Source organism: Primulina eburnea, chromosome 14 (assembly GCF_022965805.1).
Source record: "Primulina eburnea isolate SZY01 chromosome 14, ASM2296580v1, whole genome shotgun sequence".
NCBI classification, from domain to species: domain Eukaryota; kingdom Viridiplantae; phylum Streptophyta; class Magnoliopsida; order Lamiales; family Gesneriaceae; genus Primulina; species Primulina eburnea.
The window spans coordinates 1,340,684-1,368,256 of NC_133114.1; the positions used below are offsets into that span (position 1 = coordinate 1,340,684).

The following is a 27,573-nucleotide window of genomic DNA, read 5'->3' on the forward strand; positions in this document are numbered from 1 at the left end:
TGATAGATACACTTTATTCGTCACTTGGGAAAGGGGGAATAAAACAATCTAAGTGTTCTTGGCCATTAATCGATTGGAATTCAGGAATATAAATTAAACTGTGAATGATTGTCGTGGAACTTTGTGAAATCATTTCTCTAGATACTTTCTCTCATTATTATCTCTCAATCCGGTGATTTAATTTATTCATTGCTTTCAATTAATTCGTTTAAACAAACAAATCTGATTATTGATTTTTCTAGATAAAGTCTTGGCTATTTTAATTACAAGAATTGATATACATTTTTATACACACTCCTCGTGGGATCGACACTTGTACCCAAAAGTACATTTTACTATAACTTGACATCGTGCGCTTGCGAGCAGTTAAGAAAACGCGCAACAAGTTTTTGGCGCCGTTGCCGGGGAGTGTCAAATTTGAATTTATATCAGTATTGTTACCAATTAGTCTAGATTTTAATTTAGAGCTTTTATTTTTATTTCATATTGAGTTAGTTTTTCATTTTTTCTGCTTGACAGTGTATGCTAAGATCGCAAAGCCCTGACTTGCTTATTTTTGATCCGGAGATCGAAAGAACTGCAAGAAGATTAAGAAAAGCAAGAAGAGAAGAGATCCAAGCAATGGCTGAGAACAGAGAGAATGACAGACACATCCCGCCAGAGGCTATTCCTATCAGAGATCACTTCCGACCAGTGATCAACAATCACTACTCTGGTATTGCAAGAGGGACGATCAACGCAAATAATTTTGAATTGAAGCCCGCCCTAATTAATATGGTTCAGCAAAACCAGTTTGCTGGGACTGCCACTTCTGATCCTCACGTTCACTTGAGGACATTCTTGGAGATAACTGATACGGTAAAGATTAATAATGTTCCTGATGATATTATTAGACTGCGTTTGTTTCCGTTTTCTCTCAGGGATCAAGCTAGGGGATGGCTCCAATCGCTTCCCTTGGGAAGTATCACAACATGGCAGGAGCTGGCGACGAAATTTCTAGCAAAGTACTTTCCCCCTGCAAAGTCTGCGCAGTTGAAGATTGAGATTAGCACGTTCAGGCAGACTGATTTTGAACAATTGTATAAGGCATGGGAAAGATACAAGGAGTTGTTGAGAAAGTGCCCAAACCATGGTTTCGAAGACTGGGTGCAGATTGAATTATTCTACAACGGTCTAAATGGGCAAACAAGAGGAACAGTGGATGCTGCAGCTGGTGGCACGATTTTTGCTAAGTCTCCCGAGCAAGCATATGACTTACTTGAACAGATGACAATAAATAGCTACCAGTGGCCGTCTGAAAGGGCAGGAGTAAAAAGGACAGCTGGAGTTTATGCGGTGGATCCTATTACGTCACTCACTGCGCAGGTGTCTGCATTGACCACTCAAATAGCCGCGATGAACAAAGTGAGTACATCTGACATCGAGGGTCCATCGATGGTTACTGAGGAACTATCCACCCCTGAAGAAGCACAGTATATCAACAACAGAAATCAGGGTGGATATGGAGGATATAGAGGTAACCCTCCCCCTAACACTTATCATCCTGGATTAAGAAATCACGAAAACTTTTCTTATGCAAACAATAAAAATGTGTTGAATCCTCCACCGGGGTTCAATACATCAAAGGGGGAGGGAAAGCCTTCATTGGAAGATTTGGTAGGAACATTTGTTACTGAGTCTGGAAAAAGGATGGCGAGAACCGAGTCTCGTCTGGACAACATGGAGACTCATATGGGAAATATGGGGGCCACAATGAAATCTCTGGAGACACAAATCGGACAGTTGGCCAACGCCTTGAGAGATCAGAACAGGGGTCAATTTCCTAGTAACACGGAAGTTAACCCAAAAGAACAGTGCAAGGCAGTCACTTTGAGGAGTGGGAAGGAATTAGAGGTACAGAATCCCAAAGAGAGAGTGGACAGTGGGAAGACAGTTGAAGAAGGTGAAATGGAGAAATCCACGGCTGAAATCAAAGTTGAACCACCTCCAGTGTATAAGCCGACTCTACCCTACCCTCAGAGATTCAAGAAGAAGAGCTTGGATGATCAGTTTGCAAAGTTCTTGGAAATTTTCAAGAAGATACACATCAATATACCATTTGCTGATGCTTTGGAGCAAATGCCGAACTATGCCAAGTTTATTAAAGATGTGATGTCTAAAAAGAGGAAGTTGCAAGAGTTTGAGACAGTGAAGCTTACGGAGGAGTGTAGTGCCATCTTGCAAAAGAAATTACCACAAAAATTGAAAGATCCAGGGAGTTTTACTATTCCTTGTTTTATTGGTGGTTCTCATTGTAGTAAAGCTTTATGTGATTTAGGAGCAAGTATTAATTTGATGCCCTTTTCTATTTTCAGGAAATTGGAGCTTGGAGAAGTTAAACCAACTACTATCACCCTACAGCTTGCAGACAGAAGTCTCACATATCCACGTGGGGTCGTCGAGGATGTACTGGTAAAAGTAGATAAATTTATTTTTCCTGCTGACTTTGTGATTTTAGATATGGAAGAGGATCATGATGCTCCATTGATCTTTGGGAGACCATTCTTGGCGACTGGAAGGGCATTGATCGATGTTCATAAGGGTGAACTCACCTTGAGAGTTGGTGGTGAAGAAGTTATTTTTAACATCTATCACGCCATGAAGGGATCCAATGAGGTAAGCACTTGTAAAAGCATTAATGTTATAGACTCATGTATGTCTCTTGATTGTGCAGGAATGAGAGATCCCTTGGAGAGCTGTCTGATAGGTGCGGCAGGAACTGTCGATGAAGATAATTGGGAAGTGAAAGAGCAATTAGTGGCTCTTGACGCGCTGCCAAAAGAAAAGAGAAAAGATGCACCGCATGATGAGCTGAACGTGAATGAGAAACTAGAGGTAAAACCACCTTCCCCTGATTTGAAGGAGTTGCCAAGCCACCTGTGCTATGCATTTTTAGGTGAGAAGTCGACGTATCCGGTAATTATCTCTTCCTCCCTTTCATGTGATGAAAAAGATAAATTATTGAGAGTGCTGCGAAAGTATAAAAATGCTCTAGGATGGTCGATATCTGATATTAGGGGAATTAGCCCCACTATATGCATGCATAAAATTTTGATGGAGGAGGCGTATACTCCTTATGTGGATCACCAGAGGAGGTTGAACCCAGCAATGAAAGAGGTTGTGAAGAATGAGGTACTGAAATTGTTAAATGCTGGTGTAATTTATGCTATTTCTGACAGTAGCTGGGTATCTCCTGTGCAAGTTGTACCAAAAAAGGGTGGGATGACAGTGGTCAAAAATGAAAATGATGAGTTAATATCTACTCGTACTGTAACTGGTTGGCGAGTATGTATTGATTATAGAAAGTTGAACAATGCCACACGAAAAGATCATTTTCCATTGCCTTTTATTGATCAGATGCTTGATAGACTTGCAGGTTATTGTCACTACTGTTTCTTAGATGGATATTCAGGTTATAATCAAATTGCCATAGCACCAGAAGATCAGGAGAAGACAACATTCACATGCCCCTATGGCACGTTTGCCTTTAGAAGGATGCCTTTTGGACTATGTAATGCACCTGCTACTTTTCAGATGTGTATGATGGCCATTTTTGCAGACATGGTGGAGGACATCATGGAAGTCTTCATGGATGACTTCTCGGTATTTGGCTCTTCTTTTGATCACTGTTTACATAACCTATCCCTTGTTTTGCAGAGATGCCAAGAAAAGAACCTAGTTCTTAACTGGGAGAAGTGTCACTTTATGGTCCAAGGGGGCATTGTTCTTGGACATAAAGTATCTTCTAAGGGATTAGAGGTTGACAGAGCCAAGGTGGTTGCAATTGAAAAACTCCCTCCGCCAAAGAACATCAAGGGAATAAGGAGCTTCTTAGGGCATGCCGGGTTTTATCGTAGATTTATCAAAGATTTTTCTAAGATTACTAAACCTCTGTGTAATTTGCTTGAAAAAGAATCCACCTTTATTTTTGATGATGATTGTCTGCAGGCATTTGAGAAGATCAAGAAAGCATTGGTGACTGCACCAATCATGATAGTGCCGGATTGGGAGCAACCCTTTGAGCTGATGTGCGATGCCAGTGATTATGCAGTGGGTGTGGTGTTGGGACAGAAACGTGATAAATTCTTCAGATCAATCTACTATGCAAGTCGTACCATGGATGCTGCACAGCAAAACTACACAACCACCGAAAAGGAGATGCTCGTAGTAGTATTCGCCTTTGACAAGTTCAGACCCTACTTGGTAGGTACAAAGGTAATAGTTTTCACTGATCATGCAGCTATCCGATACTTATTTGCCAAGAAGGATGCAAAACCACGCTTGATAAGGTGGATCTTGTTGCTCCAAGAGTTTGATTTTGAGGTAAGGGATAGAAAAGGATGTGAAAATCAAGTGGCTGACCACCTGTCAAGACTTGAGCGAGAGGAGAAGGAAGAAGAGGGAGCTATACAAGAAACTTTTCCAGATGAGCAGCTCTTTGAGGTAAACTCTGTACTTCCTTGGTTTGCTGATATTGCTAATTATTTGTCTTGTGGAACCCTTCCCCCAGATATGAGCTACCATCAGAAAAAGAAGTTTGTCCATGATATCAAGTTTTATTATTGGGATGACCCATTTGTGTACAAGAGGTGTGCTGACCAAATGATCAGGAGATGCGTAGAGGGTCTCGAAGCGCAACAAATTCTGGAGAAATGCCATTCTTCACCATATGGTGGACATTTCGGAGCATCACGAACAGCAGCTAAGGTATTACAATCTGGTTTTTACTGGCCTAGTTTGTTTAAGGATAGTTATACCTTAGTGAAATCATGTGATAGATGCCAAAGGTTAGGAAACATCTCTAGGCGTCACGAATTACCACTGACAAATGTTTTGGAAGTGGAACTTTTTGACGTTTGGGGCATAGATTTCATGGGACCTTTTCCCCCTTCCTCTGGCTATTCTTACATTCTGTTAGCTGTTGATTATGTGTCGAAATGGGTGGAAGCAATCGCCACCAGTACTAATGACTCTCATGTTGTAGCGAAATTCGTACAGAAAAACATTTTCACCAGGTTTGGAACACCGAGGGCCATCATAAGTGATGAAGGTACACATTTTTGCAATAGAATTTTCAACTCACTATTGGCCAAATACAATGTGAAGCATAAGGTGGCACTAGCATATCATCCGCAGTCAAATGGACAAGCTGAAGTATCCAACCGAGAAATTAAGCAGATACTGGAAAAGACTGTCAACACAAACCGGAGGGATTGGGCATTGAAGTTGGATGATGCGCTTTGGGCTTACAGAACTGCATTCAAGACGCCTATTGGGATGTCTCCCTACCGGCTTGTATTTGGAAAAGCATGCCACCTACCATTGGAGTTGGAGCATAGGGCATTTTGGGCCGTGAAGAAGTTGAATTTTGATCTGAAAGCGTCTGGCGAGGTTAGAAAGCTGCAATTGAGCGAGATGGACGAATTTCGAAATGACGCCTATGAGAATGCAAAGATCTACAAAGAACAGACCAAGAAGTGGCATGACAAGATCATAGTTCGAAGGGAGCTTAAACCAGGACAACAGGTACTGCTGTACAACTCTCGTCTGAAGTTGTTCCCTGGTAAGTTAAAGTCAAGATGGTCAGGGCCATTTGTCTTGGAAACGGTGTCCCCCTATGGAGCCGTCGAGCTAAAGTGCCATGACGGACGAACTTTCAAAGTAAATGGACAGCGAGTTAAACCCTACTATGGGACTGAAGCAAGAAATATCGACAGCTACAAGTTGATCTGATCAGACAGGGTACCGTCGGGCTGATGACGTTAAACCAAGCGGTGTGTGGGAGGCAACCCGCATTTATTTATTTTCGCATTCGCTCTGCTTCATTATTTCATTTAAATTTCATAGTTAATATTTGTAATTTTCTACATTCAAGTTTTTAATTTGAATCACTTTATTTTACTCGGAATTACAGAAGCTCGCGCGCCCCAGCGCCATGTCTCGCGCGATCGCGCGCACAGCAACTTTGCACGAAGACAGTAGGTCACGCGCGATAGCGCGACTTCTCGCGCGCTCGCGCGTGCTACTTTATTACCGATTTACAGAAGCTCGCGCGCGGTAGCGCGATACCTCGCGCGACCGCGCGCCCTGAATTATTGCTGACAGACCCGAGGACAGCGCGCCCTAGCGCGACATCTCGCGCGCCCGCGCGCCGCGTTCAGCCCCACTTCTTTAAATACCCCTCCTCGCGATTTTATAACCTAAATTCTTCTCTCCCTCACCACTCAGCCGCCTCCCCCTCACAAATCCACTCTCCTTCTCAAATCAAACTCCTCCCCCACTCACAAATTTTCATTCCAACACCACCATCTACTTACCTCTCCACCTCCCTCACACCTCAACACCACAAACACTCCTCCTTCAACACACCCAACCACCACAAGCAACCACCACTAGCGCCGCCGCCGTCCTCCCAACGCGCCGCCCCTCTGCCGCCGCCACTCCTCAGCCGCCGCCTCCGCCACGCCGGTGTTCTCTCTAGTCGTTTTCTTCAAGTAAGGTTACCGCTCCTTCCACAATATTATTGTTTGGGGATAAATTTCAGAATTCTAGCTGTGTTGGTGGAATTGTGCTCTCGATTTGTTGATTATTATTGTTGATACCAAGTGATAATTATGGCACCTCGTAAAAAATCAAAGGATGGGGCTTCCTCCTCTCGTTCCTACGATGCTCACAAATTTTGGAACGAGGAAGCCTTTCGGGTATATGAGAGCACCTTGTCTAGGTCGATTATTCCAGAAAGAGGGCTAGATATGACATACCCCGACTGTGCATTCATTAGAGAGGTCGGGCGACGAGGGTGGATGGATATAGCTCAGTCTCCACCAGACGCTGTGATATCCGTAGTCCGTGAATTCTATGCGAATTTGAGAATCAAACATGAAGAATACGGAGTTTTGGTGCGAGGGCAACTCGTCTATTTTGATTCGGCCACTATTAACGCAATCTACAATCTGCCGGAGTTTGAAAATGACGGGTACACTGAGTTGATCACGGGGGCTATGAACTACGATGAGATTATCAGCACCTTAGGCATCGAGGGTGCAGAGTGGCGATTGAATCAGGGCTCCCCAGTCACTTTAAAAAAATCTGATTTACGCCGTAAACCACGTTGTTGGGCATCTTTTATTCTATCACGGATCATGCCCTCCTCCCATCAGACTGAAATTACAAAAGACAAAGTGGCGTTGATTTACGCCATCATGACTGGGAGAACCGTCGATCTTGGGAAGCTTATTCACAGCTATATTATGCGTGCTGGCACGGGACTCATGACCGTCAGCCTTCCCTGCGCACATACTATCACTGCCCTTTGTCTTCATGCCAGCGTGCAATGGGGAGCCGATGAACAGGTCCTGAAAGCCAAGAGCCCAATCACAGTATTTGAAGTAGAGCGTTCGCGCTTTGGAGACGAAATAGAACGGCAACGGGCTAGGGCAGCTTATAATCAGAGGGCCAGAGCACGCCAGCCACCACCACCACCATCAATCCCTCGATCAAGTTTGGGAGATCGCATGTTCCGACTGGAACAGGATATGCGGGTCGAGCGCCGACAGCAGGCCGAACACCGACAGACTACTAGTACTTTCATGTCTTACATGATGGATTTCACATCGGCACTTGCCCAGCGGTTCCCACCTGGACCCGAGGATGTTCCTTACCCACCACAACCAGTCTGGCCACCACAGTACCCACAGCCGATGGATGATGATGATGAAGGATCTGGGGATGATGATTCGAGCCCTGAGTTCTGACACTCGGGTGCGAGGTATGTGTTGTCATGTTTTTCATTTCTATACATTGAGGACAATGCTTAAATTTTCTTCGTGCACCTATTTCATATATCATTTTTATTGAAGATTGCATGTGATTGGTGTGTATGAGTTGACTAATGGATTGACGGAAGTCTAGAACTTGTTTGAACACTTTTCGAGGCGAAATACGGATAATATGTGACATAGGAATGATTTAGGCGATCTTTGAAACCGTTGAGCCTTCGAGCCTACCAAATGAACATAAAATATCCCTAGTGTCCCATTTTGAGCTTACTAAAAAATCAAGTGGTGTGTGTCAATGACATACAATCAACCCCCACTTGTATCTATTCTACATCCCACAACAACTACCTAATGAAGCCGATACACTTATTTTCCTACCTGATTTTGAGAGAAAGAAATTCATTGGTGGTGTAGTGATTCAAAAGCTCCTTGAAAAGAAAAAAATAAAAAATTGAAGTGAGCAAAGAGGGAGTTGAAAATAGACAAAAAGAAAGAGAAAAAGTTCAATCAAAGAAAAATATAAGGGAGATGAAAGATATGAATGAAAAGAAAACAATAAGTGGATGGTGAATGAAAAAGAAAATGAAAAAGAGTGAAATTGATGAAGAGTTGATTATTTCTCTCAAATTTTGAATTCCATACCTTTTATTGTAGCCGTGAGCCGTGGCCTAACGTTACAAGCTTACAAGACCTATTAACCTTGTCACATTTATCCAATATACTAGTGGAGAAAAGTTGTTCAAGTTAAGCCTATGGATACCTGAAACTCATTGTCAACAAGTATAGACCTTAATCACTTGCTTGCAAGCATCTCATTTTGTGATTTCATCTTTGGCATACTTGTGTTGATCATCTTTCAAGCCAAATAATCACCGAAAAAGTCCTATGTGATCTGTGAATGCAAATGTTTATGTTGATGATGTGAAAGTTGAACTGAACTGAGGATTTCTTGATTCTGTAAGGCAAAGGGGCATTACAACATTATTTGAGCATTCGATGGGGTAAACAAACATTGACATAACACACACACACGTGACTCTTGGGAAATCGTGAATTACATGAAATTAGATGAATCGGAGGTCATTATCACTTTTTTTTGCACATCCATGACTTCAGTAGTTTGCGTATTTTTATTCCTTCTTTATTAGCTTTTCTTATATTTTGCTCGGGACTAGCAAAAATTCAAGTTTGGGGGGTTTGATAAGTGCAAGATTTGCACTTAATTTACATTTAAATCCATTTTGAATTATGCTTGATTCGAACAGAATTATGCGTTTTTTGGTTTGTTTATGTTGTCATTTCAGAAATGGAGAAAATAGCGAACACGAAGCCAAGGGGACTAAGAAGCGCACGACCACGAGCACGTCACTGGACAGGAGCTTGCGCGCCCCAGCGCCACTTCACGCGCACCCGCGCGCACACCCATACTTGTGCATGAAACAGAGATGCGCGCGCGATCGCGCCAACTTCCGCGCAGCCGCGCGCACAATGACACCCTTTCGGACAGAAGCTTGCGCGCCTCCGCGCCACATTTCGCGCCACCGCGCGCACGCCGCGTCCAGAAAAGGTATAAATGCGCGAATCGTCTAGGTCAGAAGGGATCGGCCGCCGCAGAGAGAAAACACACGATCATCAGCCGTCACAGGAGAAAAAAACGAAGAAACGGAGCGCCTACAGGAGATAGAGATTCAGAGTGCGAAGAACCATCGCAAATACGAAGAACGACGGATCTGGGGACAGAGACGACACTTCGATTTGTTATCTTTTCCTTTGTTTCTTTATTTTATTGCGTAGAAATGTCCAGAATCACAAACATGTCTTGTTTTCTCTTGGATTTCGTGATGAACTAAACTCTCATTCTGGAGAATGACGTAACTCTGTTGAAACGATGATTTGACACCGTTATTTATTGATTGAATTCTGCTTTCGTTTAATTGTGTTCTCTGCGTTTACTGCACTGCAATTTACTGGCCATAAATTGTTTGTTGTTTGATTAATCTTATAACTCGGGAGAGGGACTAGGGTTATAGATCATTAGAGACACATCGTTGAATGTTTATCGCGTTCGGAAGGCGTATAACTTTAGCGAGGCTTAGTAAGAACATTGTATGCGCTTATCTATGAAACGTAGATTCTAATTAGGAATAATTGAATCGAAGTTGATAGATACACTTTATTCGTCACTTGGGAAAGGGGGAATAAAACAATCTAAGTGTTCTTGGCCATTAATCGATTGGAATTCAGGAATATAAATTAAACTGTGAATGATTGTCGTGGAAACTTTGTGAAATCATTTCTCTAGATACTTTCTCTCATTATTATCTCTCAATCCGGTGATTTAATTTATTCATTGCTTTCAATTAATTCGTTTAAACAAACAAATCTGATTATTGATTTTTCTAGATAAAGTTTTGGCTATTTTAATTACAAGAATTGATATACATTTTTATACACACTCCTCGTGGGATCGACACTTGTACCCAAAAGTACATTTTACTATAACTTGACATCGTGCGCTTGCGAGCAGTTAAGAAAACGCGCAACAGTGAGCCATCGAGTTTCCACGAGGCTACTCAAAGCTCGGATGTATCCTTATGGATGATAGCAATGCAAGAAGAGTTGGAGGCATTAGACAGAAATAAAACTTGGGATCTTGTTACACTACCACGAGGGAGGAAAGCCAATGGAAACAGATGGGTCTATAAGATCAAGCGTGATGTCAATAATCAAGTGGAGCGGTATCGTGCTAGATTGGTGATAAAAGGGTATGCTCAGAAAGAAGGCATTGACTTCAATGAGATATTTTCTCCTGTGGTTCGGCTTACAACAGTCAGAGTAGTGTTGGCATTATGTGTGGTGTTTGACCTACATCTGGAACAGCTAGATGTGAAAACGGCGTTTCTTCATGGAGATCTTGAAGAAGAAATCTATATGCTCCAGCCAGAAGGTTTTGCGGAAAAGGGCAAAGAGAACTTGGTTTGCAGGTTGAACAAATCTCTGTACTGTCTCAAACAGGCGCCGAGGTGTTGGTACAAGAGATTTGATTCCTATATCATGAGCCTTGGATACAACAGATTGAGTGCAGACCCTTGTACGTATTTCAAGAGGTCTGGTGATGATTATATCATTTTGCTGTTGTATGTGGACGACATATTGGTAGCACGCCCCAACAAAGATTAGGTCCAAGGATTGAAGGCACAGTTGGCTAGGGAATTTGATATGAAGGACTTGGGACCAGCAAACAAGATTCTAGGTATGCAAGTTCATCGAGACAAAATTAACAAAAAGATTTGGCTTTCCCAGAAAAATTATTTGAAGAAAGTCTTGCAACGCTTCAACATGCAAGATAGTAAGCCAATATCGACCCCTCTTGCTGTTAACTTCAGTTTATCTTCCGAGATGTGTTCTAGCAGTGAAGCAGAGAGGATGGAGATGTCTCGAGTACCATATGCATCAGCAGTGGGGAGTTTGATGTTCGCTATGATCTATACAAGACCGGACATTGCTCAAGCAGTGAGAGCAGTTAGTCGGTATATGGCAAATCCTGGACGAGAGCATTGGAATACTGTTAAGAGGATCCTTAGATACATTAGGGTACCTAAAATGCTGCATTATTTTATGGAGGATCGGATTTTACACTCAGGGGCTATGTCGATTCAGATTATGCAGGTGATCCTGATAAGAGAAAATCTACTACTGGTTATGTGTTTACACTTGCGAGGGGAGCAATAAGCTGTGTTTCAAAATTGTAGACAGTTATGGCGTTATCTACAACAGAAACAGAATACATGGCAGCTACTCAAGCATGCAAGGAGTCAATATGGATTAAAAGGTTATTGGAGGAGATCGGGCACAAACAAAATGTTTCTTTGTTTTGTGACAGTCAGAGTGCCTTGCACATCGCAAGGAATCCAGCGTTTCAATCCAGGACGAAACACATTGGAGTGCAATTTCACTTTGTGCGGGAAGTAGTAGAAGAAGGAAGCGTCGATATGCAGAAGATCCATACAAAGGATAACATAGCTGATTTTCTGACCAAGCCAGTGAACACTGATAAGTTTGAGTGGTGTAGATCCTCAAGTGGCCTAGCGGAAATGTAAGCAGCAGGGAATGGCAAGATTGAAAGGATGTGTGGAGATGTGTTTGATTCTCAATCAAATCTCTAAGTGGGAGAAATGTCGGCAAAGTCAATGAAGGCACAATCATTGCATTAAATAATTAAAACGTGGGTTGGCTGCAGGGATTTCGGACGGAATTTGAATCCGCGTTTTTAACGCGTATTCACACGGATAAGGGGCTCTATAAATAGAGCTCTCCTCTTCATTCTGAAATCATCCCTTCTTCGAGTTTTCTCTCATCTTATAAGCATTTGAGTGCTTAGTTCTATAATATTTGTGAGGTGTTTGTTCTCCTGTAATAAGAGAGTGTGTGTTCTCTTTGGAAACACAGTGAGTGAGTTGTACACCACAAAATATTATAGTGAAATTCTTTTCATCTTGCCCGTGGTTTTTACCCTAATAATTTTTAGGGGTTTTTCACGTAAATCTCGGTGTCCAGTTTATTCTTTATTTTCGGGTTTTATTATCTCAAATTCCGCACGTGGGGCCAACATTGGTCCCTCCATTTTCTTAATATCAGCCTCAAGTACCATCTTCAACATTGAATCCTCTTTTTCAACTGCTCGGAATAATAAACTTAGGCAAAAACTTGTGTGAGACGGTCTCACGGGTCGTATTTTGTGAGACAGATCTCTTATTTTGGTCATCCATGAAAAAGTATTACTTTTTATGCTAAGAGTATTACTTTTTATTGTGAATATCGGTAGGGTTGACTTGTCTCACAGATAAATATTAGTGAGACCGTCTCACAAGTGACCTACTCATAAACATAGGCAATACTCATTGCTATAAAGTTATCCAAGTTTTGGAAATTGTCAAAATAACCTCTTTCTTCATGATGAAACACTTAGTTAAATTAATATGTGAAGACAATGTTGATTTCCACAAATGTAATAACAATGGGAAAACGAGGAAACATTGAAGATGAACCAGAAACTAAGCAAGAAAGATACAAGAATCATGGAGCGATCCCTTTGAGGGTCGCGAGGGAAAAGCGACGTCTTTCGGATGTTGTTGAGAGCACAGAACGGCATAACCACACGCTCCAAACCAACTCCAAATCCACCATGAGGTGGTGCTCCATACCTATGATGAATGTGACATAATGAAAAACATGGCATTTTTATTTTTTTTAAATAAATAAATAAGACTCGGCTATAGTGGTGGAAACAATCTCATATAAAAACAGTTCAAATTTTTTATGTGTTTTTCTTAAAATTGTGTCAAGAAAATATATTTCAAGCCTAAGAAATGGACATTTTCCTTGCATTACTCATAGACTAATAATTTGTATATAATATATAACTACTGCACGACAATATCTTTATGTGCATTGTCTTATTTTATTTAGACATTTTAACATCTTATTTTTAAAATAAGATATCACAGCTTATAAGATATTAGAACTTATAAGTCGTTTGAGAGCTTTTTGTTTCATAATTTTTTTGAAAAGAAGTTATAAGCTTTCCAAATAAGTTGTTTGACAGCTTACAAGCTCTCAAAATGTGTTTTGTAGTTTTTTAAAAAGAAAAGAGTTTATAAGGTTTCAAAATAAATTGTTTGACTATTTATAAGAAGCTTTTTTTAAAAATAAATAAATTTGGTTCCCAACTTATTTGAAAATATCTTATTTCAATAGTTGAACAAACCAAATTATCCTCAACAAGTTAATCATATCTCAAATCTATCCTTGTATACTATCCGATTCTTCTTATAGAAGAAAAGATATTCAATGGGAACTATGGACTATCATGAAAAGATATTTATCCAATATATCATATTTTAATGGATCATACAAACAAAGAGAATTTTATGAAAATATTCTATTATCCTTAAAAAGTGTAGAAATTACTCACTTTTTCAGTAATATTCAGCAGAAAGGAAGTTATAGCTTCTCAAAATTTATCATAAAGAAAATTATACCTATTGAAGAATGTGGTATATCTCCATTAGTGAAAAAATAATTCTATTCTTTTATTCATCAAATGAATTTTAAATTTAATTATTGAGTTATATTGAAAGTAAACTTTATTATACAAAAATGAAAAAAAAATAAAACATTAATGGTTCTTAAAGATCCGCGAAAATGTTTTTAATTATTCAATTCTTAATTGGTTTTTTATTTGGTGGAAATCATATGGTCCCTCTGCCAAAATCTTACCAGAGATTGTTAATAATCCGATGAACAAATGGATATCATTTGCTCCAAATGTCACTGCTCAGTTCTCTCAAAATTTTGTCAATGGGAAAACGTTATGTTTATTCTTCACAGAATTCGGTATCCCATGGATTTGGAAATGAAAACTTGAATCAGGATTCAATGATATTGGAATTCCTTGCTTGTGGCATGTTTGTGAGAACCGATTTTTTTATCCCATATGATTAAACAATTGTAAGGAAATTTAAGAGTAGAGGATATTCTTTTTGGATTTATTGTGTTAAAATAATATATGTATATTGGAGAATATTTTATGGAAAATCTTTAATGTCAAGATATTATTACATGCACTTGTACAAGCCTAATTTCGAAATTTTGGGGAGGAATTTTACAAGATTTGGGATATCATACAAGTAGAGGAATTAAGGTTAAATCTTACTAGAGATTTTCGAAATTTCCCTATAATATATGACTAGTTATTGTGATAGGTAGATTCTTGGTTACTTGGAAGCAAATAATCAAAGATTGCTAAAAAATCCTCCCCACCTAGCAACACAAATTTCGAATCAATGGAGGGCAAGGAGATCAAGGAATAAATCTCACCAATTTGGTAACTGAATTTTCGATTTTAGCAAGGAGAATTGGAGGCAAATATTGTGAGATTTGAGGCAATATTGAGCATGATTTAGATGTTATACTTAGCCCCATCCCTCTCCCCTATAAATAGTCCATCAACACCTAGCATTCCTACACTAATTTTCGAAATCCCTTGCTGCATATTCTCGAAATTTTCAGCAACTCCCTAGCCAAAGCTCTGCCCGAAAAATCGTCACCTAGCAATCGAACCGAAGCGCTGCGAGGACGAGGAACGCGAAGTGATCCATTCCCGAAGCCAAGCAACCACGTTTTAGCAACAATAATTATTGTAAGTGGGCTTGTTTGTAAATTTAAAAATCTCGGTTTTATGCATATAAAATTTTCGGTTTTTGGTTTTAAAATTCGATCGAGCTCCGTCACCCGTCTATACATTTTTATGAAACTTTTGGTACGTTTATGTGTTGACACTGTGAGGATACCCTGAAAATGAGTGGAATTCCAACATATGGCCCTTCACGGTGGTATAGAACCATTTTATGGCCTCGCCCCTTAGAGGATTAAAACTTAGGGACTGACGTCAGTAAACCGTTAAAGGTGAAAAATCGTAGTGTTATTACGTTATGAAATTGATGTTACGATTATGAAAAGCATGTTGTATGTATATGATATTTTCGAAAATGTTGCAAAATTTTTTGTTGTGTTCAATATGCCCTCATTTACTGAGTATTCCCAAATAATCACCCTCCTTACCACCCTTCCCAGATAAGCTTGAAGAAGAAATTGAGGAGGAAGAATCCGAGAAATTCTGGGGATGGTGAATTCTCAAGAAATTAGATTATGTTTAAGTTTATTATTATTTAGTTTTAAGTTAATACATTTCCCCATTTACTGAGTATTCCCAAATACTCACTCCCCTTATTATTTTTGAACTCGCCAGCCATGACAGCCCCAGGACCAATTACTTGGCAGCATTTTCGAGAGACCTTTCTGAAACAGTATTGTCCAGCCGAGGTCAAACTACAGAAACTGAGTGAGTTTGAAAATTTCATTCAAGCTCCGAATATCTCAGTGGTAGAATACACCTCCCAGTATAATGCCCTAGAATCATATACTCCAGCAATCATGGCGGTTGAAGTTCTGAAATTGCACCGCTTTAAGAAGGGTTTGAATAGCAGGATCCAATCAGCCCTACCCGTCTACCAACCGGCGAATTTTTCAGATCTGTTGGGCGAAGCTATTCGAGCTGAAACCGATATCCAGCGAAGGGAGAAGGAATTTAATAACAAAAGGCCTATGAATAGAGTCAATGGAATTAAGAAAATGTCAAAAACGTAAAATTTTACGTCTAGGGGTGAAACGATAATTTTTGGGTTTCCAGGGGAAAAATGATCATTTTGCACTCAGGGTAAGATTTTGGTCCTGGCTGCGCCCTGAGCACGTTCTATCATGTTTTTAAATGTTTATGCATCATGTTTATGATTTTTATGAAATTATGATAAATACGTTGCGTGCTTGGTTTTAAGGAAAATGTTACGTATATGCATGTTTTTATTAAGTAAAGAAAATGATGTTATATTTTTTGAAGGATGAGATTTAGTTGTGACTAATGATGTATATGTATACGATGATATGAGATATGATGATCTGAGGCCCGTGCTCAATGGACGGGTAATGCTGTCGCTGATGTCCCCCGCCGCCGAGTACACGGTTACATGTAGATGGATCCATCGACAGAGCTGATACGAAAGTCACAACTAATGAACTGAATTCAATTAAAGAAAATGTATACGTTTATGATGACATGAGATGACATGATTTAACATGTATATGCTGATACTATGATACATGCTATGATTATTACCATGTTTTGACAGGATACGTTTACTTATACGATTTTTACTGCAGACACGAAATGTATGTTGATTATGCTATTTTTCACTGCTGTGTGCTACATATATGTACTTGTTATTATTGGTACAGGTGTGTTGAGTCTTTAGACTCACTAGGCGTGCGTGATGCAGGTGATCTTTATGATGAGGAGACTGGAGGTGCCGAAATCTGAGTAGGCAAAACTGGTGGGACAACACGACCCGAGGACCACATGTTTTCCGCACATCATGATTTTATGAGCTTTGAGTAGACACGAGCAGTTTACACATTTTTATGATACACTGTTAATTTTCAGGATTTTACTCGTTTATTTTATTTATGCATGATTGTGGGCCGAGTTGGCAATATTTTAAACTGCTATAATTTTACTGTCATATATTTACGATTATTTTTAAATGACATATTTTTCAGTAAGGTTATATGCATGCAAAACATTTAAATGTTATTTCGAAAATAGGAGCTTTAAAAAAATATTTCAGCACTTTTAAAATTAGTAGACGTTTCACATTATCCATGCAACCTCATGGTACCGACGATCACTTCTCACCCTTTTCGACCCCGAGCTTCACATTATTTAGACTAAAAATACAAACTTTTTATTAACGTATTCAGAAGTAGCAAAAATATAAATTAAAAAACAAAAATATAATTATCCCTAACTTGGTTTTAGATGATTAACAATTTTTACATGATTAACAGTTGTGCTATCATTGGCTGGAACATATCGACATCGATTTTAGGACGACATCATTACAACACGCGTTATCTATCTATCATGACTCATGTTGCAGTTGCAGATAGAAAAATTTAATTCGTAAGTAATTAAATACGAATGTCGAGAGAAAAAAGTTCTGAAGCAAGTACTTGTATAAGATTAATACAAACAGATGGTGCAACATGATTTCTCACACATCTTCTTCTTGACTTTCTTTAGATGTGTCATCATTCCATGTGGTCATTGCCTTAATTCTTCTTAGTGCTTCTATGACTAGGATTAAACACGAAGAATTTGACTCTTACGTATTTAACAACTCGATAATTATATGAACATCATATTCAACTATGACATGATCGACATTCAAATCTTTAAGTCAACTTATGGTTTCTCGAATGCTCAAAGCTTCTGCTATCGTTGGAGTGTAGTTAACAACCAAAAGTACATAGTTACTTTAATCTCCAGGAACATGACTAATCTTCAACACAGAACGTACAAATTGTAAAATCCATATCAGAGATATACCATTTTATGTTTAGTTTTGTGTATAGATCAGCGAACCAAGTTGTCGACCATGCTCTTACTATAGAGATTGTTTCTGTGTTTGACCTGGTATGTCGAGTTACTCCTTTCGCCTGCTCTAATTTTTAGTGTAAACATTCATAATTTTTTTTAATAACATTTCTTTTGTAAGGATAATTTTGTCCGACAGATACGAAAATAATGAGAATATCAGTATACGATGTAAAATAGTAAATTTGTATTTTGTCAGAATTAGGTATTGTTCCAGATGTTACAACATCTCGGACAACTTACAGCGGAATATGATATTTTGTAACACAAATTCACTTAACATAAACAAATGGACATGATTAAATTTGCACAAGTATAAATATTTGTGCGGTGTCTTATGACAAAAATTAATCACTAGAAAACCAAATCGTTTACACGAAAACTTATTACTAGTGATTTCACGAAAATCAATTTCCTCAACAAGTTGAGAAAACAAATACTTTCTAAAACAAATAACCAAAACAAAACGACTAAACAAGAAAGCAAAACGTGTGCCAAAAGGGAATCCAAGAAACAGTCTTCAGCCAACTTCTGCACAGATGTGGTCTTCAGATGTTCCCAACATTCAAAGCAACACTTGTTATCGGCATTCTTCAAAGCAGCAACGTTGACAGTGATTTTCTCTGAGATTCAGAACGTGCAAAGTGTGCGTATTACTTCGAGTAGAAAAACGGCCACCTTCAAAGTCCTAGGTTTTCCTTTTTATATATGAGAGCCTTATCTCATAAGAAAACCTATTAAGCAAGGAAAGTAAGAGTTTAATTAGGAATAAACTCTATTTAACCATTGATATCATATCTTATCAAATCAATATCATATCTTATCAAATCATTAACATAAATATAATATCTCAATAGATCAACAGTCTAAGAAATGCAAAATTACATAATATAATCATACTCAATTTAAATCAAAAGATATAGTTAGGGAAATAATTTAATTCTATAATTTTTTTCACACTTGACAATATTATTTCCCTTCAATCTCCCCCTTTTTGCCTTTCTTGGACAAAATGAGATCAAACCCATTTATCATTTGTCAGCTCAAAGCAACTCCCCCTGAATTCAGGAATGTTTGTCTCCCCTGAATAAGATACTGTTAGCAGAAGTGTTGTTAGTAATGTTGGCAACATTCAGGACAACACCTGCACAAACTCTTTGATTTTTCAGTAAGACATGAGAAACAAGTAAAAACATAAGAAGTTAGTCTCAACAAAAAAAACGCAAAACACTAGAAGAGCAGAGCCACCATAAACATTTAAAAAAAAATAACCCTCATTCATCATCCTCATCACTATCAGTATCATCCTCCTCATCTTCATCACTGTCATCCTTAGTTCCAGAGGGACCAGCATCATCTCCCCTTTTTGTCAATGAAAGAAACCTATTGCCAATAAAACCTCGATGGTAGTAGCCATATTCTCATAGTAAGCCAAATCGGCTTTGGCCTGGGCAATCTTTTTACGGGCATGAGCGAGATGAGCCTGAGCACCAGCGACTGGAATCTTCAAATACCCAGACGTGGGTGGAGAATAGGTGGTATGTGGAGAAGGATCAGCGGCAGAGGGTGCTGAGGCAGAGGCATTCCAAGGAAGATCAACCTTCCTCTTGCCTTGCAGAAGAGCAGGAGCAATCTTGAGGGAGTCACTGGCCAAAGATAAAGGTTCTACGATGTCCTTAATAAACCCTTGTGACGCCAAGATTCCATAAATGAGAGATGGAAATGGGAGCTTGGATGACTTCAAACCGCCGATGGCATACTGCAAAACTGTGTTGAACACTAGGCGGCCAAAATTTAAGGTTGAGTTCCCAACTGCAAAGAGAGTCAGTGCCTGATCCTTGGTGACAACAGTGGTATTAGTAGTCGGAGTCCAATTGTGGATGGCAATCTTGTGCAGTACCGAATAGAGTGATGTAAGTGTAGCAGCTGAGACCTTGTGTGGATGGAGAGGAAACTTGCTGACCATGCCACCAGTTAGGACAGAAATTACCTCACTCAAATCCGGAGGAGGGCCTTCGGCAACAGCAGGTGTACCATAGTGTGCATTGATTACATCGGCTGTGAAGTTGTACACCCTGTTGCGGACAAAAACTTTTCCAAATTTTGCCGATCTCGGATCGCCAACACTCAAAGAAATATTTCCATAAAATTCGAGGACAGCCTTATGACAGTAAGGGAGAGCAGATGAGCATGTGGAAAACAGACCCCTAGACTTCAGAAACTCAATTAAATTGTACCGAAAAAATGCTTCCAAATCCACATTGCGCTCCGCAACAAACTCTTGATTTTCATAGAGAGGCCAGTTCGAGAATGCCGGCTCAGAATAAAACATGTTGTTGTAGCTGTTGGCCAGATCATAGGCAGATAGATCAATGTCGTCCTCAGTGTCCTCAACATCTGGGTCGACATCCATAGGTTCAGGGTTATTGGCTTGTCTGGCACCACCAGAAGCCGCTTCGTCAGCAGAGTCACCATTAGACTGACTAGATGCAGTTGGACTTGTAGAGATATGGTGAGCAGTAGAGGTAGATGGAGCCTTACCCTTCTGATTTTTCAAGTTGGCCATAAATTGGGCCAACGAAATTTCAACCTCACTTTCTTCAAAAGGATTCTGAGAGGGTAGTGTTGGAGAAGGGGCAGGCTCAGAAAGAGCATCATCATCATCCTGGCCGGAAGACGAGGATGACGGGACAACAGTAACAAGTGGTGCAGGCTTTTTACGAGCAACCAATTTGTAGTCCCCATCAGCGGAGTCATCTCCCGAAGTCTCTGCAGGGTCAATCAACGATGGGCGAGTGGATGATTGCCCTTTGTACCGAAACCGTTTCCCTGGTGTGAGGTCAGGATTATACCCAGCCTGTCTCTTGGATCGACGAACAAGTTGACGCAGAGGATTGAATACTTGGATAATTGGTGGATTCTCAACATCGAAAGCATTTACGGGTTCGCCTGGTGCAATTACCTCCAAAGGGACTGGATCTTCAGTCGTAAGCACCAATGGTAGAGACGATTCGACAGCGGGTGTCGTAGTAGATGTTGTCTCAATAGTGGCAACATTTTCTGTGTGCCCCATTTCACTCCGAATATTAAGGGGGTCAAAATATTTGCCTGCCATTGATGGTAAATTGCAAGTTAAGCCGAGAAAGGAGGAAAATTTCAGAGAGAAATGAGAAAATGTTGGTGCAATTGCTTAGAGTTTCTAGAACAGTTAGAATGAGTGTAATGTGAGTGGGAAGTGGAGAAACTAATCATCACAATTAAGCACAATGTAACTGCCCTTAAGTCTAACGGTAATAAAAATGAAACCCAACAAAAACTAGCCGTTAACCCCATCGATTAATTACAGAGTTAATTTTCGCACAAAACTGATTCAAAATTACCAGAAGTAACCCACATCGATTTTCGCTCCACTAGACATCGAGCATCACGTAAATTCGAGATTTTCGCACAATCTGGATTTTCATCGAATTTTCTTTTGTCGAATTATCAATATCCTTGTGTCACACCAATATTCACGGAAATATGTTTATGCATGACCTAATTATGCCTAAAACAGAATGTAACAGAAATAGAAACATGAGAGCAGATATGAGATATGTTTACAGATGAAGTGTTATCACAAATGTTGGCAACATCTCCTGACAACACGCACAATTCCCGAAAACAAATTTGATTATCTTCACACTTGGTGACTTACCAACTTTCTGAACATAGGAGTGGTAGCTCCCACACTAGGAGAACGGTCTTCATTGGACTCCCCTAGGTAGCTTTTTCCATTTTCTCCTATTTCTGTGTTAATTTTAGAAGGGGTAGCTCCCACACTAAAAGCACAGCCTTCATTGGGCTCTTTTAGGTAGCTTTTTCCATCTTTCTTCTAATCACAGACCCATCTCTTTACTTTTCAATGTTTCTTAGGTGACTTGTCACATTGGTTAGAGTCAAGTGACCAATCGTCAAGTTCCTTGTGACTAAGTTCAAATGTATAGGTGTGAAGATTTAAAAGATAACAAGGAATTGTAAGTGCATCAGAAAACTATGCTACATAATTTCAACACAACATATCACAGTATGAATGCAATGTGGTATGCCTAAGTCCTAAAAATGCACATGCAAGTTAGGTGTTGTCCGAGATGTTGTAACATCTGGGACAACATCTATCAATGATCAAACAAAACACATGCTGAGAGATTTCCTAAGATTGGAGAATATCTCAAAGTCCAATGCTTTTATGAATATGTCAGCCAATTGGTTATTTGTATCAACAAAATCAATTCTAATCAATCCTTTTTCTACTAAGTCTCGAATAAAATGATGCCTTATGTCAATGTGCTTTGTTCGAGAGTGTTGTACTGGATTTTTTGAAATGTTAATTGCACTAGAATTATCACAGTACACCACCAAAGATTCACTTTTAAGTCCATAATCTTCTATCATTTGATTCATCCACAAAAGTTTAGGAATTTTCATGTGCTTAGTGTTTTCATTTGCAAATTTCTTAATCAAATTTTTAGCATACTTGCTTTGGCACAAAAAGATGTCGTCATGCATTTGTTTTATTTGCAAACCCAGAAAGAAATTTAGCTCACCAACCATGCTCATTTCAAACGTAGATGACATGCACTCAACAAAGTCATTGGCATTCTTTTGTGATGAAGAACCAAAGATCATGTCATCGACATAGATCTGACAGATAAGAATCTCACCTTGGGTCTTTTGAATGAATAGTGTTTTATCTACCTCAACTCGGGTAAATCCAATGTCAAGAAGATAGTCAGTCAATCTCTCATACCATGCACGGGGTGCTTGCTTCAAGCCATAGAGAGTCTTTTTCAATTTGTACACATAATTTGGATTATGTGGATTCTCGAATCATTTAGGCTGTCTCACATGTACTTCTTCACTCAAGAACCCGTTCAAGAAGGCACTTTTGACGTCCATTTGAAACAGTTTTATTTTCATGTAGCATGCAATGGCAAGCAAGAGCCGAATTGAATCAATGCGGGCAACAGGAGCAAAGGTCTCATCGAAATCAACCCCCTCAACCTGTGTGTACCCCTGAGCAACCAGCCGTGCTTTATTTCGAATGATGTTTCCTGACTCATCAGTTTTATTTTTAAAAACCCATCTTGATCCAATAACATTGCCATGGTTAGGGGGTGGGACTAGAGTCCACACATTATTTCGAACAAACTCTTCAAGCTCATCATGCATAGCATTAGTCCAAAATTCATCTTTTAATGCTTCCATAACATTTTTAGGCTCAATTTGAGACACAAAGCATGAGAATCTAACCTGCGAGTACATGGTACTCATGCACACAAGTCCAACCATTTTTCTGTAGTCAATTTTATCCTTCTTCCTGGTCTGCACATCTTCACTCATTCCTCCGATGATTTGAGATGACGGGTGGTTCTTTTGGATTTTGCTTGGAATACACGGTCCATCAACGACTACCTCATTATCGCTGTGAGCATTTTCCTGTCTTTTCCAGCGGTATTTGAGTCTCCAAAAGATCTTCAACATCATCTTCAGTAGTTTTCTTCTTAAGATCTGCACAGTCATCAAAAACAACATTAATTGATTTCATAATAGTCCTTGTTCTAAGATTAAACATACGATAAGCACGACTATTAGTGGCATAACCGAGAAACAGACACTTATCACTTTTGGAATCAAACTTAGCTAGTTGATCTCTGTCATTCAAAGTGTAACATACACAGCCAAAAACATGAAAATATCTAAGATTAGGCTTCTTTCCCATAATTATTTCATAAGAGGTCATGGTTGATCCACTCCTTAGATACACCCTATTTGAAATATGACATGTTGTGTTAAGGGCTTCTGCCCAAAAACGCTTTGCAAGGTTCTTTGAAGTTAGCATTACTCTTGCCATTTCTTGCAAAGTCATGTTCTTACGTTCGGCAATGCCATTTTGTTGTGGTGTTTTTGGTGCTGAAAATTCATGAGAAATACCTTTCCTGTCACAAAAGGATGAGAATGAGCGATTTTCAAATTCTTTACCGTGATCAGTTATAATCCTTCTTATCTTCAGACTGTGGAGGTTAGTGATTCTTGTGATCAAATTTTTGAATACATCGAACATATCTGACTTCTCTTTAATGAAATTAACCCATGAAAAATGGGAGAAGTCATCAACACACACAAAAGAGTATTTCTTACCTCCGAGGCTCTCAGCTTCCATAAGACCCATAAGATCCATGTGTAGTAATTCCAGACATCGTGTTGTCCCAGGTGTTGGCAACACTGGATGTGACACGTGGGTCTGTTTACCCTTTTGACAATCCCCGCAAACATATGGTATACCAGAAGAGAGATTAGGCATACCTCTTACTGCATCATACTTACTCAGGTTCTTCAAGGTTTTAAAATTTGCATGTCCTAGTTTTCTATGCCAAAGGTCAAGATCAGTGATTTGCACATGCTTGCACGAAAGTTCCTCACCTATTTGATAGCAATTATCTGAGGACCTTATACCTGTCATAATACACAAATTGGATTCATCAAAGACTTCACAGTTATGTTTATCAAATTTAACAAACAAATTATCATCACATAATTGACTTATGCTTATCAAATTTGAATTCAATCCTTCAACATGGAGCACATTGTGGAGTCTTGGTAATCCTTCAACATTTAGTGTACCATTTCCTACAATTTTTCCTTTTGCTCCCCCTTCATAGGTCACTCTACCACACTTTTGTTCAACATAATCGATCAGATGATCTCTTGAGCCCGTCATGTGACGTGAGCTACCACTATCAAAGTACCAGTGACCTGTAGTGTTAGTTTTCAACGAAGTGTAGACAACTTTACAATGAGTTTTTACCTTTGGTACCCAAATTTGTCTTACTGTAGGTTGACAGTAGGAGGTGTTGCGGAAGGTGTTGTGCAACATTTGAGGCAACATTCATCTTGACTTTTGGTTCAAGCGATCGTCCCTGAGTCTAAAACAGTAGGGCCTGATATGACCAGGCTTAAAACAGTAATGACATACATACCTTCGTTTTCTCTTCTTAGGAACAGATGCAGTGGGTTGTCTTTTTGATGGTATGCTTTTGATCGGAGACTTAGATAGTGGCGTTGTGAATGTTTCAGTTTTTACTTTTACAAAGACGGTGGATTTTGAAGTTTCACCAGTTTCGTACACACTGTCTTTAAATCCCAGACCCTTCTTGTCATCTCTTCCCATTGAAAGAATGGTTTCAAGCTTTGATGTGCTCGAATTAAACTTGGACAAGGTTTCAGTTGCCTTTTGAAGTTCTTATTTGATATTACCAAGTTCTAAATCATTTTTGCTCAAAACTACCTCAAGTTTAGCAACCACTGCTTTTAGATCAGCATTTTCTTTCACCACCGATTTCAGTTCGGCATTTTCTTTCATGAGATTTGCATTAAGCTTGTTTCTTTTGGTCCAATCTTCAAACAGTTCTTCATAAAGCTTCTGGACACTTTCAAGAGTAAGTTCTTCACCATCAACCTCCAGATCATCTTCACTCAAGTTTCCAGAAACTGTAGAGTTGAAGCAGACTGATTTTTCACAATTGTTGCGGCCAGGTGTAGCAACACCTAGGGCAACACCTAAAGGATTCACTTGTAGCTAGTGGGTTTCTTTCAGTAGTGCAGTCATGGAGGTTTGATTGTCTTCATCAGTGGACTTCTCCTCAAGATCAGATTCTTCATCGCTTAGAGATGCATTGTAGCCTTTGTTCTTGCGTAATCTGTTTGCACACTCATTGGCATAGTGGCCGAACCCTTGGCATTCTTTACACTGCACCGAATCATACTTCCTTGGTTTAAATTGTCCCTTGCCTTCGTTCCTTGTTTGAATTTGTAACTTCGCAGGAAACCTTTGTGGCTTTTCAGGTGCAAGGAGGCTTGGAGATTTGGATGGTTGTGCATCCTTCTTCTTATCTCGGATTCTCTTCAAGTAATCACCAAATTTCTTTGTGATAACGGAGATAGAGTCCTCGCAGAGATCAGAATCATTGACTTCTTGGGATATTTGAAGGAGTTCATTATAGGAGTCATTTGAAGCTTGAAGTGCAATTGTCTTCCCTTTATCCTTTTTCTGCATGTCCAGGTTCATCTCGAAAGTACGTAATGAACTGATAAGATCTTCCAATGACATTTTAGAAGTATCCTTAGCCTCATCTATTACACAAATCTTTATGTTGAATCTTTCAGGTAGAGACCGTAGAACCTTGCTAACTAGACGCTCATTGGAGATGGCCTCTCCAACATTGAAAGCCTCATTAGCAATTTCCCGTAGGCGCCGATCGTACTCAAGTATGCTCTCCGATTCTTCCATCCTCGTCATCTCGAATTTTGAAGTAAGCATCCTTAATCTGGTTCGTCGCACGCTCTCAGACCCTTCACAGTGACATTGGAGGATATCCCATGCACTTTTAGCCGAAGTACAGTTTGTGATTAGGCTGAACATATTCGTGTCAACTGATGTGAATATTGCATTCAAGGCCTTTGAGTTGTGGTTCGAATTTTGCACTTCATCAGCAGTCCAGCCAGTTTCAGGCTTTGGTCGATTGTCCCCCTCTTGATCTGTTGCGACTGGTGGAGTCCATCCGTTAATGACACGCTGCCATGCCCGTTCATCTAGAGATTTTATGTAATATCTTATCTTAACCTTCCATAAGCTGTAATTAGTACCATCAAGAACTGGTGGTCGAAGTGCCGCGCTTGCAAACGAGATGTCCATTAGTTATTTTTCTGTCAAACAAAACAAAAACCAGAATCAGCACTTAGTATATCAAGAGAAGGCTCTGATACCACTTGTAAGGATAATTTTGTCCGACAGATACGAAAATAATGAGAATATCAGTATACGATGTAAAATAGTAAATTTGTGTTTTGTCAGAATTATGTGTTGTTCCAGATGTTACAACATCTCGGACAACATGCAGCGGAATAGGATATTTTGTAACACAAATTCACTTAACATAAACAAAAGGACAGGATTAAATTTGCACAAGTAGCCTTATGGCAAAAATTAATCACTAGAAAACCAAATCGTTTACACGAAAACTTATTACTAGTGATTTCACGAAAATCAATTTCCTCAACAAATTGAGAAAACAAATGCTTTCTAAAACAAAACGACTAAACAAGAAAGCAAAACGTGTGCCAAAAAGGAATCCAAGAAACAGTCTTCAGCCAACTTCTGCACAGATGTGGTCTTCAGATGTTCCCAACATTCAAGGCAACACTTGTTATCGGCATTCTTCAAAGCAGCAACGTTGACAGTGATTTTCTATGAGATTCAGAACGTGCAAAGTGTGCGTATTACTTCGAGTAGAAAAATGGCCACCTTCAAAGTCCTAGGTTTTCCTTTTTATATATGAGAGCCTTATCTCATAAGAAAACCTATTAAGCAAGGAAAGTAAGAGTTTAATTAGAAATAAACTCTATTTAACCATTGATATCATATCTTATCAAATCAATATCATATCTTATCAAATAATTAACATAAATATAATATCTCAATAGATCAACAGTCTAAGAAAGGCAAAATTACATAATATAATCATACTCAATTTTAATCAAAAGATATAGTTAGAGAAATAATTTAATTCTATAATTTTTTTCACACTTGACAATATTATTTCCCTTCATCTTTCTTGTTCCAAAAAAAAAGGGTCCAGAATTGGAGGCAACTACACGACAGTTGGA

General features: G+C 39.3%; 2 protein-coding genes across 2 annotated transcripts; one reads left to right on the forward strand and one right to left on the reverse strand.

Annotated features, from left to right (window-relative positions):
* Positions 1-621: 621 nt before the first annotated feature.
* Positions 622-5,772, forward strand: LOC140812403 (uncharacterized). Its single transcript, XM_073170657.1, has 7 exons — positions 622-858; positions 979-1,516; positions 1,661-2,057; positions 2,355-2,413; positions 2,498-2,955; positions 3,697-4,746; positions 5,146-5,772. Exons 1-7 carry the CDS (start codon positions 622-624, stop codon positions 5,770-5,772), a joined length of 3,366 nt encoding a protein of 1,121 aa, XP_073026758.1.
* Positions 5,773-23,326: 17,554 nt separating this feature from the next.
* Positions 23,327-26,602, reverse strand: LOC140812408 (uncharacterized). The gene is made up of 5 exons (XM_073170666.1): positions 25,618-26,602; positions 25,196-25,467; positions 24,888-25,138; positions 24,532-24,644; positions 23,327-24,363 (listed from the first exon to the last, which is right to left on the reverse strand). The coding sequence occupies exons 1-5, from the start codon at positions 26,600-26,602 to the stop codon at positions 23,327-23,329; spliced, it is 2,658 nt and encodes an 885-aa protein (XP_073026767.1).
* Positions 26,603-27,573: the final 971 nt, after the last annotated feature.